General features: G+C 41.0%; 1 protein-coding gene across 1 annotated transcript in view; it reads left to right on the forward strand.

The window, feature by feature from the left end:
- Positions 1 to 16,273, forward strand: part of LOC149204985 (uncharacterized) — a 298,358-nt gene that overhangs the window by 124,225 nt on the left and 157,860 nt on the right. The window contains exon 7 of the mRNA XM_089394859.1: positions 11,101 to 11,205. Coding sequence (XP_089250985.1) covers positions 11,101 to 11,205 — 105 coding nt within the window. The remainder of the gene's footprint in view (positions 1 to 11,100; positions 11,206 to 16,273) is intronic.

Genomic DNA, 16,273 nt, shown 5'->3' on the forward strand with positions numbered 1-16,273 from the left:
AACACCTTCTTGCTTCCTCATTCCATTGAAATGAATTGTTCTTTAAAAGGTTTGTTAGAGGTGCAATTGTATGTGCATAGTTTTTAATAAATCTTCGGTAATATCCAGTCAATCCTAAGAACCCTCTTAGCTTGGATATATTAACTGGTTTGGTCCATTCCTTTATAGCTTTGATTTTATTAGGGTCCACTTTTACTCCTAGGGATATTGTGTTCGAGATATTCTACTTCTTCCTTCCCAAAGGTGCATTTAGATTTCTTGGTGTAGAACTGATGCTCTTTCAGTAGTGTAAGAACTTTATTCAGATGTTGTAGGTGCTCCTTCCAAGTTTTACTGTAAATTAAAATATCATCAAAGAATACTAATACAAACTTCCTAAGATATGGACGGAATAACTCGTTCATAGTGGCTTGGAATGTTGCTTGTGCATCGGTTAACCCAAAGGGAATTACTTTAAATTTGTACTGACATTCGTGTGTTCAAAACACAGTTTTTGGTAGGTCTTCCAATCGGATTCGGATTTCTTAATAACTCGACTTTAAGTCCAATTTTGAGAAGCATTTTGCGCCATGTAATTCATCCAAAATTTCGTCAATAAAGGGAATTGGGAATTTGTTTTTAATTGTTACTTTGTTTAATCCTCTATAATCAACGCATAGCTTGATTGATCCATACTTCTTCCTTACCAATACCACTAGAGTAGCATACAGACTCTTACTTTTCGAGATGATCCCACATTTTAAAAGGTCTTGGATTAATCTCTCAATTTCAGTCTTTTGGTGATGTGAATATCGATACGACTTGATGTTGACGGTGTTTGATCCTGCTTTGACTTCTATTTTATGCTCGATTTCCCTATTAGGAGGCATTTTCATGGGCAGGTCTTGGAATACCTTTTCATGCTTCTGAATTAGCTCTTGTACTTCTGGTGACTCTTCGTTGATCATGTTTGCAGATAACATTTGTAATTGGTGACATTGTGCTACATAAGTTGGTGCTCCTTTTCGAATCATCTTCATCATCTGGGATGACGACACGATTTGATTCTTCGGTGCTTGGAATCAGTATAACTTGTACCTCTGCCCTTCCTAGTTAAAGCTTATGAACTGCTCTTGATGGTTGGCAGAGTAAGTGCCTATGGTTCGTAGCCATTGGATACCTAAGACCACATCTACTCCTCCTAATGGTACAGTGAAGAACGAGGATTCTAAATTAAAGTCTTGACCTTATGGCATTTGCCTACCTTTTCAATCTTCTTACCGTCGGCTACCATCACCTTCATGTTGGGCAAGGGGAATGAGAAAATGTTGAGTCTCTTTGCCATGGTTGCATCTAAAAAATTGTGGGTGCTACCGGATTCGATGAGAACCACTATGTTGTTCTTCTTTGTATTTTAATTTTAAAGTTTGGGGTTGTGATATACCTGTCATAGTTGATAGTGACACTTGCGGAATACTTCCGTCATCTAATTCTAGAGAGAATTCTAGGGCATCTTCTATTCCTTCTATGTTTGATTCGTCATTATTTAGATCATTAGTTGCTTCACAATTATATAGTTTCTTTGATTCTTTTCCTTTAGCACACCTATGTTTAGGGTCCCACTTCTCGCCACAACGTTTGCATCTGCCTTCTTTTATCCTTTGCATTTCAACGCTAGATTTTTCGCCTTCATGAAGGTGCGGTGGAACATATCTTGTATTATCCGTATTCACAGACTGGGCATTCTTTGTCTCGAATATACTTTTTCTGGTTTTGACCACAGTATCTGTTCAAATTTCTTTTCAACAACTTTTGCTTTTTGTCTTGCTACTTCTATTGACATAATGTCATGAAGCTCAAGTTCTACTCGTAGATGAGTTTCAAGTTCGGAGATGTATGATTGAATTAGACGAGATTTTGATAGCCCATGTACTCGTGTTGCTAAGGTCTCTTATTCTCGAGTTCATCCACATTTCCTTTTTGTTGCAATCTGATGAATTGCTAAAAAGAACTCTTCTTCCTTTACACCTTGGAATCTTTTAAAGAATGCATCCTTAAATTTTTTCCAACTAATAGCGAGTGTCGTCTTCTTCCACCACATATACCAATTATATGCTTCACCTTCCATTTTCATGGAAGCGTGTCTAATCTTTTCGTCATCATTGTCGATATCGTAAATCTCGAAATATTCTTCTGCTTTATTCAACCACGCAATGCTGCATTTTTTGTTACCATCGAATTTGGGTAGCTCAATTTTTGCTCTTTGTTGATATGTCGCTAACGGTGGAGTGAAAATAGGGTATTGATTGGTGAATGTATTCCAGAGCTGCTTATTTGAAAAAGTTGTGTTACTATTTCCTTGATGGTGCGTGGATGATTTTTTTGGAGACTCTGTTTTTTCATGAGAATCTGCTAAATTTGTTGAATCTGATGAACTATGCTGTTGATTACCTCCATCATCTTGGAGTAGTTGTTCGGGTGTAACTTTCATCCTGTCACACAAAATGCTCAACATTGACATTGTCTGGTTATGATTCATTTTGGATTTGAGATAATTTTGCCCGAGTTGTTGTTCTATTCGATTTGTCATATCATGTAGCTTCTTGATATCGTTGAAATGTCTGATGACCTTACTCTCGAGATCGACTAATTTTTGGTTGAAATCATCAGAGTGGCTAGTAATCTTATTCTCAAGATCAATCAATTTTTTTGTTGAAATCGGTTGTTATCATCGACAACATTGAACAGGTTTGTGGCGGTGTATATTTGTAAGCCAGCTTAACCTTTCTTTAATTTGAACTATTTCTGTATTTTTATTTTTCTTATTTTTTTTTTTAATATGTATTTTTGTTTTTGTTTCTTTTTTTTTTATATATATATTTAACTATATAGTTATAAACAATATAATTTAATAGTTATAAAGTTTTTATGACTATATAGCTATAACTTTATATAGTTATAAAGTTCATAAAATTAAAGGGGATGACTTAACGCTCGATTGGGAATGAAGGGTTATAAACAATATAATTTAATAGTTATAAAGTTTTTATGACTATATAGCTATAACTTTATATAGTTATAAAGCTCATAAAATTAAAGTGGATGACTTAACGCTCGATTGGGAATCAAGGGGTCAGAACACGACAGATGATGGGGTCGAAGCAAACACAACGCATTGACAAATATATCGGGAGGAGGGCGATGGAGTCAGAGCCTATCAGACGACAGTGTAACGACGGAAGGAATGCGACAGGTGCAGGGCTGGGGATAGGGTTGTGTGGACGAGTGTGACGTGGGATGGTGGTGGTGGGACAGAGTGATGGTCAACAATTCTTGGGAGAACGGAAGGCACGAGACAGACAGTGTAAGGCCTTCGGGCGCGGGCGCGGTTGGGCGCCGGGCGAGTCGGCGTGCACGACGGGCGCGCGGGCGGTTGCGCGGGCGGGCACGGGTGGGCGCGCGCTACAACAATGCAACAAAGTGCGACGATAGAAGTGCGACATAATGTGACGACGAAAAATGGCTAAGGCAAAATGCGATGGCGATTTATAACCCGATGGGTGTAGAGAAGCATGGGCGTGACCGTCATGTATAGAGCGTTCACAAAGTGATGCGTTAACATTATTTTGGGGTTCGGCTGGAGAGCCACCACCCACGCAGACATGCGTATATATTGTAAGCGTTGAGGCTTCATTTGCATCCAACGAAGCTTGGACAACTATGCATAAAGCTTAAGGGTAAAACCAGTGCGCAGATTTGGAGAGGGGTGCGCATAACTCATGCGCATTACTTGAGGGCGCAGTCTTGGAGATACTTAGAGCCGGTCGAGGGTTGGGCAAGGTGTGCCCAAGGTTGTCTTAAGTGCAGATTTGTGTTGGGATTGACAAGGGTGTCTTGGTGGCTCGGGTGAGCACCCGCCCTTCGTGCATGGCGTGCACATGGTTATTGTAAAAGGCTGATTTGTCTATGTTGTAAAAGAAGCTAAGTATTGGCTTGGAGTTTGCCAAGCATTACTTGTGATGATTGTATTATGAAGAAAGATTGATTAATATATATTGTCGGGCAGACTCATTGTTCAGGGAGTTGCCCCTCCCTTTATACTGTGTAATTGTTGTTCTTGTTATAATTGTTAATGATAATGAATGAGTATGGGTGTTCATTGGTATAAAGGATAAACATAATTTTACTTGGTTGCGAAACACAAAATAAGTAAGGACAAGTGAATTACGCGTAGTCCATGAATGTTAGTATTGGTGAAAAGAAAGCGTTCGGTGGTGCCACACCTCGATATAAGCGGTTGGAAGACTATCGCAGGTGTAGGGGCGTGACAGTTGGTATCAGAGCAAGGTTGCTCGTGACGAAATGCAGACATTGAAGCTGAGTCAGGGTTGAAGAAGCTTGACAGTTGGTGATTGAGCAGGGTTGCTCGTAACGGGTACTTGCAGGTGAAGGAAGCTGTTTCACACACAAGTAGAACAAGGGCTGGTTCGTGGTTGCGGGGACTTGGTGAACATGGAGAAGGATGAAAAGGCAGAGATGGTAGATGAACCTACGATAGGTGAGTCTAGCCATAGTGCAGTGAAAGCTTTCCGGTACAAAGTGTTGGAACAGATGAGTCGATGGAGTTCTGACTGGGTTTCGATGAAAGCCGAGAACATGAAGATTCGGGAGAGTTGTTCGGAACTAAGAAGGGAACTTGAAGAACTCAAAAGCCAATGTGGAAGTACGACAGATGTTGAACTCAAGGAACTTGATGAGGAGATCCAACAAAGTGGTCTTGATCTTCAAGATCTCTTTGATGAAAGAGCCCGGTTGAGGAGGGAAAGTGCCAGGGTGGAAGCCGAAATCAAGCAAGTTGAGGAGGAAATAAAGAAGAAGCTTCTTGGTAAGAAGATTGTTCTGATTGAGCAGGAAGAGCTCGACTACATTGACAAGATGGGAACTCACTACCGAGAGCATCCAGAGGACATTCAGAAGTTTAGTTCTATGAACTTGGTCAGTGGACACTTGGTTGGTGCACTTGAGCAAGATGTGATGAAGGGCAAGCTTGAGGGGAGTCAAGTTGGACCAGGATCGGGTTTCTTAGAGGAGCCAAGCAGGGAGGCGAAGTACCTTAGGAGGAATGTCAAGATGGAGCATGAACCAATTGACACTTCTGAGGCCGAATTCTTGAAGAAGGTTGTTGATGTAAGGCGCAAGACAAAGCCAACAAATGGAGGTGATTCCTTGAAGCTAAGTTTTGTGTAGGTAACCGTGAAGGGCAAGAGATTTGCAGCTTTGGTGGATACGAGGGCTACTCATAACTTCTTAAGCAGGAAGGCAGCAAAGTCTTTTGGGAAGAAAGCAAAGATGGAGAGGGAATGGAGTGCTTTCAAAGCAGTCAACTCTACCATTAGAGTTGTTGATGGTGTATTAAAAGACACTCAGGTGAAAGTAGGATCGTGGTTTGGAAAGTTGGACTTGAGGGTTGTGGACATGGATGATCATTCTATGGTGCTGGGGCTGGACTTTATGGAGCTTGCACAAGCCATATCAATGGTGGACCGGGACATTCTCTTGATCACAGCTGAAGGAAGAACCATGATGGTACCGATGAATAGAATAATTTGCTTGGGGTATAGACCAAGGATGACATCTATGGTTTTGTATCCCAAAGATCCGAATGTGAAGCATGAGGATGTGGAGCAAAGAGGACTTGGGAGTGTGACTCAAACAACGAAGGAAAGGAAGTTGACTGACTTCGTTGCAAGAGCTGGGAAGAAGGATGATGGAAGTGAGAAGGCAACCTCACGAACATGGAGACACTTGTTGGGAGCATCTTCTACTGATGATCTTCACAATGGAGTTGCAAGTGAAGGGAGTCCGAGTACTACTTCAGAGGCAATGGTTGATGAGGATTATGGAGGTAGAGATCCTGCTGGGATAGTGGACTTTTGCAGGTATGCTATGGGCATATATGACTTTCAGTTGACGAAGGACAAGCTAGGTGAGCTTGGATGTGCATGTGAGGAGATTGAGATTGTGCACAGACACTTGAGGACACAACATCAATCTGAAACATGGGTGGATGAGAGTCAGGGAGGAAACTTCCTGGCCCTCCTTTCTCTATAAAGTTTAAACAACCTTGGAGAGAGGTTGGTGTGGAGGCCTTGATAGGGAGGAACCACATCAACTTTACAAGGGGCCTTGAAGGAGGCTTCTTTATGACAGGTGCAGGCTTGGGTGCAGATGACCAGATGTTGGGATGGAGTCTACATGAGTTGGGCATCATGGACAACTAGAGTCATGGACATCAGGTTGGAGATATGGAGCATGACAGTTATGCAGGGCATGAAGCCGGTGCATGTGTGGAAGTGTCGTTTATAGGACATTCTATGGGGGAATGCCGAAGCAAAGGATGTTGTACAGATACTGTTGTGGAGATTTAGGAACTAGTGGAGACGTTGTACACTCTTGTGCAACAAACCATGGCTTGAACATGTTGCAGATGAGATGGAGTTTCCATGGACCTGAACATGGATTGATAGATTCTTGATGAGTCCGAGATGTAGCAGAAGTCAGGAAAAGACTTGTGGTGGCATAAGGATGTGCATTCTTATGATTTGGACGTATGGTTGGACAGATCACTCGACTAGTTCGAGTCATGAGGGGTACCAATGTGCAGAGAGATGTTGGCATTAGTCGAGACATGGTAACACATGATACAAATGTGTTGGCATCTGATGAGAGACTACATGGAGGGATGACACATGATGGGGTCGACATGAGATGTTGCAGTGAAGATTGTGGCAGAAGGGTCGATGATCATGGAGCAAGATGGTATCTGATGGAGGACGTACCGTAGAGGTGTATACCTTGGTATGGTTATCTTGGTGGCAGTTGGTCACTAAGGTGAGACATGATGGAGATGGAGTTCTACATATGTTGCAGGGATGTTTGCTTTATGTGGAGGAGTTGACATCATGGATATTGATGCTTGGAGGATGATATGTTGTCGAGGACGACAATGACTTCAGGTGGAGGAGGATGTAAGGCCTTCGGGCGCGGGCGCGGTTGGGCGCCGGGTGAGTCGGTGTGCACGACGGGCGCGCGGGTGCACGGGCGGGCGCGCGCTGCGACAATGCAACAAAGTGCGACATAATGCGACGCGGTTGGGCGTCGGGCGAGTCGGCGTGCACGACGGGCGCGCGGGTAGGCACACGGGCGGGCGCGCGCTGCGACAATGCGACAAAGTGCGACGATAGAAGTGCGACATAATGCAATGAAGTGCGACATAATGCGCCGACGAAAAATGGCTAAGGCAAAATGCGATGGCGATTTATAACCCGATGAGCGTAGAGAAGCATGGGCGCGACCGACATGTATAGAGCGTTCACAAAGGGGTGTGTTAACATTATTTTGGGGGTCGGCTGGAGAGCCACCACCCACGCAGACATGCGTATATATTGTAAGCGTTGAGGCTTCATTTGGATCCAACGAAGCTTGGACAACTACGCATAAAGCTTAAGGGTAAAACCAGTGCGCAGATTTGGGGAGGAGTGCACATAACTCATGCGCATTACTTGAGGGCGCAGTCTTGGAGATACTTAGAGCCGGTCGAGGGTTGGGCAAGGTGTGCCCAAGGTTGTCTTAAGTGCAGATTTGTGCCGGGATTGACAAGGGTGTCTTGGTGGCTCGGGTGAGCACCCACCCTTCGTGCAAGGCGTGCACATGGTTATTGTAAAAGGCTGATTTGCCTATGTTGTAAAAGAAGCTAAGTATTGGCTTGGAGTTTGCCAAGCATTACTTGTGATGATTGTATTATGAAGAAAGATTGATTAATATATATTGTCGGGCAGACTCATTGTTCAGGGAGTTGCCCCTCCCTTTATACTGTGCAATTGTTGTTCTTGTTATAATTGCTGTTGATAATGAATGAGTATGGGTGTTCATTGGTATAAAGGATAAACATAATTTTACTTGGTTGCGAAACACAAACTAAGTAAGGACAAGTGAATTAGGCGTAGTCCATGAATGTTAGTATTGGTGAAAAGAAAGCGTTCGGTGGTGCCGCACCTCGCTATAAGCGGTTGGAAGACTACCGCAAGTGTAGGGGCGTGACAGACAGGGACGAGGTTACGCAACAGACAGGGTTGAGGACAGGGAGCAGCAGATTGACAGGTAGCAACGGATCGATTAAGGACGGATGGTGAGTGAAACACGGAGCTTCCCACAGTGAGTGAAACCATCACAGGGAAGATTCGATGCCTGTGATACCAGATGGCACAAATGCATTCAAATAGTCAACAAAATCATATTTATTATTATTAAAATATAGAAGATGATTACAATTTGTGGGAGGCCCCTGGCTTTATACTGCCTTGGCTGCCTCTTGGTGAATGGGCATGATCAAAGATCATGCCCTTTGCCTAATAACTATTAATTATTTTTTTTTTTTATATAACAAAGATGCTCCACTATCCACAAACTAGACATCTCTCATGATTGTTCTAGAAAGGCATGACACCAAGGCGAAGTTCTTTTCGAACTTTTTAGCCAACTCGTCCATATGTGCAATGGTTGTCTTTCTCTTGCCCTTCCTCTTGTTCGGACAATGACTAGCAAGATGCTTGAACTTAAAACATGCAACGCGCTTAACATTGCTCATTTCCTTCTCGTCTTTACATTGTGAAGGTCGATCTCCACTCTTGTAATGCTTGGCCTTCCCTTTGCCCTTTTTTGCTTGTGCAGGAAGAGCATGCTCCTCTTACTCACCACTTCTTTGCTGTCCTCAGGTTAATGAATTATCCCAGGTCTCTTTCTAGATGAAATCATTCTACAACTGACTCCAACCATGAAGCTATTGGCCAGCCAGGATTCTGTCTAGAAAAGTGGTCCAATGCTTGGTGCATTTTTACCTTTCGAGCTACTTTCACAATCTCTGAATTATTCCCAACCTCCCTAGTAACTGAAAGCTCATCACGAGGCTACTGGAACCTTGTGAGGTAAGATGTTATGGTCTCAAACTTGTTCATTTGATGTTGTTTAATTTTTCTCGTAGCACCATCTTTCTGTTTTCATTTGTGCTTTGATAAACACTGGTTAGGGCTACCCACATCTAACACGCTGTATCATTCCCTGATTTGTGAGGAATTATGTGATTCCTCACACCATCCAAAATTATACCCATTGCTTTCACATCCTTCTGTTTGTGCTCAGCGGCTAGGTTTGGATCTGAAGGAACTTGGATATCTGCGTTCACAAAATTCCACAAACCATTTATTTTTAAAACTATGGTGTTTCGGTCCTTCCAGGCACTGAAGTTAGCAGTCCCATCCATCCTTGTTTCATATCACAAACTACATTGTGATACCATCTCACAAATCGACCATGGCCACAACACCCCAATTTCAAAATTAAAAATAATTATGCTATTGTAAAAAAAAGAAATTCGCTGTTGTGAACCGTAGTGATCTCGGCTCTCTCCTTCAATGTTTTCTAGAGCTTAGATACTATGTTAAATATCTTAATACCAATCCAAATTTACTTTCTAGAAATTATTTATTCCCAACAATTTATTTTATTAAACAATTAATTCTAAATTGTTGAAAAATGAAATCACTGGTATGTTAAGATCCATAAAATTATATGCATTGGAAATAAAATTAAAGAGAGATCAATCACACATTACAATAGATAAACACCCACAACAATTCTCCTTCATTCATTAATTTGGAAAACCAGGGTTTCAACCTACAAAAAATACAAAGAAAAATATAATGACTAGAACCTAGAACTTGGCTCCATTGGAATAATTCTGCCCAAGGAAATTCAGCCAACTGGAAACTAGCCACTTATGAAATTCGGCATGGAGAAAATCAACCCACCTCTCACCAGTAAATTGGCCCCTGTGGCTTGCCCTTTCTCAACCTCTGTGTACTCACAAATCTGTCTCCCCTAGTAATTGCATCTCCTTGTCGCTTTAGCAAGTTGGCCTCTCCAATATCCAGCCATTCGGCCTCTTGGAAACACTGCCGAAATTATTCTTGTATTCTCCTTCCTTCTCCTCAGTCTAACTGGGCCTCTCGCTCCATAGAATTCATTCTCTCTTTCTTGGGAAAATTGCTTTCCCAAAAATGCTGTAGCTGCCTCTCTTCTATCTGTGTCTTCATCTCTCCCTTTGTTTTTCATTTATAATCTTCATCAGGCCCAAATCCCTAACCTTAATCTCCCTTTGTTTTTCATTTATAATCTTCATTAGGCCCAAATCCCTAACCTTAAATCTCCCTTCTAGAAGATATAGGAGATCAATGGTTGAGATTATTTCTAAGTCACTTAAATAGTTTTATTATTTATCCTGAGAAAATGACCTAATAGTCCACAATAACTAATTGATTTTAATTATTGTACTTTTTCTAAGTTAGAGTTAGAAAAGAAGACATTGATACTTAAAAGAGGAAATAAATCATCTCCTACATCCCAAGACACTAAGCCTATGCAGAAGAACTTCTGAAGCTACCATAAGCTTGAACAGTTATTGAATGCAATCATGCCATAAATAACATTCCAGTTTAAGAAATATCTCTATTTTAATTTGTTTGGATCTTTTCACTGTGATGTCGGGCTATAGATAATATGATATATTTGATATGAGTCCCAAGGTATGCTTTATGAAAGCATTTTCGTTGATATAATTGTCTGTGCTCAACTAAGACAAGGGATGGTTTACAGAAGCATCTTCGTTAATATGGTGGTCTCTGCTCAAGAAATACAAGCTTTTCTGTACATATTTTGTGATTTCAATCTAAAATGATTTGCTAGGCTCTGAAAAATTGGACTTCAACGTACTCAAATTCCTAATGTTTCTGCAGCATTTCCATTTATCAAGTTATATTTCAAGATCTCAACAATAGAGAAATTAATAATTATGTTGAAGGAAAAAATACATCTTCTTTTAGTGAACTGTGAGAAAATTGAAATTTGAGATAGCATGTTAGATTTATTGAATTTCTTCTTCCTTGTCTGGCGGGTTTATTTTCTTATGGTGAGATGATGTGCTTCATTGCTAATTGAATAAGACACTTATCCAATATGGTCAAAGATTATTATTTTTGCATGCTAATTTTGCTTCTTCTGATACAGTCTTCTGAGGATTCGAGCACTAAAGGTGGAGAGCAACTAAGGCACTTTGCCTATTATGCCTTTGCTGGGCGTTCTGGCTTACAGCGATGGAAGCATAGGAGTGAGGTAGTACTTTAATCAATGGACTAGTATTAATTATTGTATTAAACAACTATCCTTTTCTTTATTTGTTTTCTTAACATTGTTGTATACAAGAAATAGAGAGAGATTATAGTTGACCGAATTTGCATGATTGTCTTGTAAATGCTTGTAATGAAAGTGAATTTGGGAGGCTAAGAACTTAGAAGTAGTGTAAGAAAACAATTTGACCACCTAAAGCAGCTGAAATGAGGCATGATTTGAAGCTCCAGTGCAATTTTTGGTGAATATTCTTTTGATATCCAAAATATCACTGCCATTCAGTGGTTATAATATTGAGAAACCTTCATTGGCACAAATTGTTTATTCTGTTTACTCTTGTGTATGACTTGAAATTTTTCCGGTTTGTTGTTTGGTGTCATAGGTGTTGAAATCGGTGTTGCAAATATTGGCATCAATAAAAGGTCGCCTGGGTTCATGAACTCGGGACATTAGTAAAATCAGAGAAATATTTGGCAACAAAATATGCTCATTTCTAACATATCAGCAAAATCATCTATTTTTTTATTGTTTTGGAATTTGGATTAAACATTTTGAAAAAAATGTTCTGTTGCTAATAAACTGGAGATGTTTGTGGCATTGGTTGAAATCATTAACCTTGAAGTGCTTTATTCCATGGAAAGCACCATGCAAAGTTGTAAATTTTTCTTGTCCATGATGCGGTTATTCTGCGTTGGCTATTTTTTGAAATTGAGTATTTCAAAAAAATGAGTATCTGGCTATTTCAAACCTCCTTGGAGATGTGGGGATCGGGTGAATTCCCTCAAAGTTGGTCATGGATGCCCGCAAAAATGGGTTATGCTTAAGGGATATTCGGATCTCTAATAACCCAGGACACTTAATGTCAAACAGATTTTGATTTCATAGTTTTTGACATTAAAACAGGGAAACACCAATGTTATTACAAAGACTAAACCGATTTTTGAGCTGGTCGATCCTGATTCCTAAAAGCCAGAATTGGACAGGAACAGGGAAAAAACTGGAAATGAAAAACAGGTCCCAAAAAATACATTGAATATTGAAATTTTGATTAAAAGAAATGTGTTTATGTAAATACATGTTAATCTGTTAAGTTTAGGTATGTTCTATGCTAGAGCAATTTATTTCAATTTTCACAGTTAGCTTAATATCTTTTCCAGATTAGCAATCACATCAGCGTTAAAATAAACTGCAGATAGAACAGAAATATAAATCGCAGAAGACAAGCCAAGACAAGAGGACACAAGATGTGGCGCTAGCCAGGGACAAACCCCAATGTGGGTAAACCCTTGATCAATTCTTCTTATATGTTCTTCAGTAGTTCAGCAGAGAGAGAGATAGTACATTTACAACAGTAATCAATACTTTGACTTATCTAGATAAGATCATAGATCATCTCTACATGAGATCAGTTGAAGACATGCTGCTTCAACTGATTTTCTAGGGTTACTTCTTCACCTATCATTGTGTTGCATCTCGTTATCATGCTGCACCTCACCGTGCTGCACCATGCTGCACCCATCATCACTATGCTGGACCTCATGCACTGCTGTCCCAGTGTTTTAGCACTGCTGTACATAGTGCCACTTCTGCACCATGCTTACTGCTTTCCCAATATACTTGCTGCACTGTACTTGCTGCTGCTCTCCCATGTTGCAGCTGTCCTAGTGTCATTGCAGCTGTTCCATGTACTATGCTGCTGTCCCATAATATGTCCAGCAATAGAGTTATAGAGTCTACACCAACATGCCCAAATAGTTTACAATTAGGCCATGCTGTCACCTACAGCAATATGGTATTATGACAGTAGTTAAAGTGACTGCAACTAGGTCTCTTTCGGCAGTGAATAAGAGTCTTTACAAGACTGATAATGGACCTCTCTTAACAATGGATTGGGGCTGCCTTCAAACTGTATATAGAGCTTATATTCCACTGCTGAAGAGCCCTCCCTTTGCTGCAGATTATGGCTGCACTTTACAGCCATCAAACTGATTCAGCACATACAAGATACATTCCAAGATGTGTGCACTAGCTCACTGTTCTAGGGTAATTAGGCTTCTGCAATTCTGGACTGGTTAGGGCAACCAACCACAATCCTTATCAACCCACAAGCTAACCCAAAATTGCTTCCTCTTGCTGCGGCTGTCCTTAAATAGGATGCTGGCCTCCACGCTGCTCCTTGAGGGCAGTTCGAAGCCCAACGTATGGACTTGTCACCCTAAAACTAGGTTGCACGAAACGAGGAAACAGGTACGAGTTTCTGAAATGGGAAGCGATACGAAACGCGACCTCCCCAAATTTTGGAAACGGGGAAACACGAATATATATATATATATATATATATATATATATATGTGCAATCATAAAGCATAAATGATACATTATAATTTATTACACTTAAACATTAAGATTTAATTTACAGCACATTTACTCATGATTGATCACAAAATGAAAATAAAAATATCGGAATATCCAAAAGCAACCTTTATTATATATCCAAATCTCAAAATCAGCCTTTATTTATATTAATATATGAGGTTGCAAGTACAATAAAGACTATAAGGCTGCAAGAGAGAGATCCAAATCAAGATTTTCTGCATCCACACCCCATTCTTTAGAAGGACCACTGTTGTATTGGGAGTCTCCTCCTACATAGTCGAATGACCTTAGTGCTCTTTATTAAATACAAGTTTCATACCCTAGTACCCTACATGATTTTGATTATTGGGAGTTTTCTCTGCATAGAGGGTTTGGTTCTCTTGATTAAATACAAGTTCCATACCCTAGTACATGATAAAATCCAATGGAAACATTGCAATCCCTCCAATCCTGAAATCTTGGAAAACAGATAAGTCTGCTGGATTTTGAGTGAGATCTAAAATTCTACTTTCTCCATATGAAATCCAATGAGGGCGAAACCACTCTCAAACATCCTGAGTCATTTCATGGTAATGTTAAAAATTTAAGTAAAAGTGATATTCTTCTTTATTTTTCATTTTCGATATTCTCCTTTATTTTTCATTTTCATCCTTTTACTTTAAGAATTTAACATTACCATGAACTGCATATGCCTCAAACTTCCTGATGAATTGCATATCAACACTAGGGCAAAAATTCACTTTTATAACTTTAGACACACATCTAGAAGCAACTAGAAGTCACTAACATACCCTATAAATAAATTAAAAAAAAACACAAGTTAATGATGAAACGTAGGTCATACGGCCGTGAAACGCGTTTCCAGACGTACTGGCCACGTTTCTGTTTCGGGAAACGTGGCAGTACGGCCAGAAACGCGTTTCACGGCCGTACCAAACGCGTTTCCACGTTTCGTACCAGTTTCCGTACGGGAATGGACCTCTGTACCACGTTTCCTGCAGCATAGCCCTAAAATAGTTGTTGCACCCTCCAACAAACCCTCCTTGCCCTCTGTCCTCTAAATGGACCCCTGAAATAGCCCTCAAATGACCTCGCTGTCCAAACTTCTCCTTGCTGCGGCTAGGGCTTGCTTTAGTTGCAGTTAAGGGCCTCTTCTACTTTTCCTCTTGCGGAAAATGTGGCCTTTCCTTGCTACGAAATTATGGCCTCCTTTTTGACAGCGAATAGGGCTTATCGACAGCGGATAGATGACCTTAGATTAGGTCTCTCTAGACTGCATTTTGAGCCTCCTTTAGACAACAGATTAGGGCTCCTTTTGGCTGCGAATTGGAGCTCCCTTTGACTGCGGCGAGGGTTGCCTTCTTTGACTGCGGCTAGGGCTAGATCTCCACTCTAGGACTGCGGCCAGATACTCCTCTTCATTTGCAGCTAGGGCATCATAAGACTTAGGCTAATGTACTCTTATGATCTCTCCTCCCACCAAAACTCAATGACAAGTGGAGAGGAAGACATCACAAGAAGAGTGTGTGCAAATGACTTTCAAGGCACCTCTATTTATACTAAAATGTTGAACACGTGGGGTTTATTTGGTTGTTGGCCGACCTTGACGAATTGTCCCATAACACAAATAAATTCATATCTCCATGAATACTTATCGGAATCGGATGATCTTTAGATCAATCCTACACCTCTCGATGAGAGGGATCCAAGAAAAATATCAGCTGCTATTAATAAGATGACCGACATGGTGTTTGGCCCTAGTTTCCAATTTTAACACTCCCTCTCAACTAGGGAGAACTCCATTCGTTGATTCATATCTCTGACTGTACTATATCACTGCTCTGCTCAGCTTCTCTGAGCTCTGCTCTACTGAATCATGATGAAGAAGAATGGATCGAGAATGTCTCATACCATTCTCTACTGACCTGAAGTCAGTTTTATTGATCTTACATCAATATCACAAGAGAGGGTCTCAAACCACTCATACTGATCCCAAATCAGTTTCATTGATCCCAGATCAATGCAGGTCATCCTAACATAGGGAGTACGGTAGATACAACGATGTGTCCATCAATAGTACTACTAATGGTCCCTAACCCCATTTCCCTCTCATTGATTAGATGAGAGGTACTTCCCATGAGTCCCAGACTGCATGGGTAAGATGCCTCGATAGGAGAACTAATCATCCTGTCCACAGGAGAACGAATCATCCTGTCCCATAGTCGCCACAGGAGAACTAATCATCCCAGCCCACAGGGGAACTAATCATCTTGTTTCACAGTCGCCACAGGAGAACTAATCATCCCGGCCCATAGGAGAACTAATCATCGTGTTCCACAGTCGCCACGGGAGAACTAATCATCCCGGTCCACAAGAGAACTAATCATCCTATACATAATGCACCATGAGGGGAGGGTGAGTCGCCCTGTGGTCGTATGTCGCTCCAAGAAGTACCCTGTGCCCCCCTGGAGCTCCCAGAGGTCAATATGTGCATCATACATGATCCTCATAACAGGGTCTCTGAACGACACCAAGTTCTTCTCGGAAAGTCATGAATTTGACCTTTCCTAGGGGCTTCGTCAAAAACATCGGCGACTTGCACATCAGTCTCAATGCAATGGAGCCTCCTCGCTCATCGACTTACCATATCCTAGATAAGGTAGTATCTGATGTCTAT

Source organism: Pinus tabuliformis, chromosome 1_2 (genome assembly GCF_031772625.1).
Source record: "Pinus tabuliformis cultivar Carrire ecotype Pingquan chromosome 1_2, CPIR1, whole genome shotgun sequence".
NCBI classification, from domain to species: Eukaryota; Viridiplantae; Streptophyta; class Pinopsida; order Pinales; family Pinaceae; genus Pinus; species Pinus tabuliformis.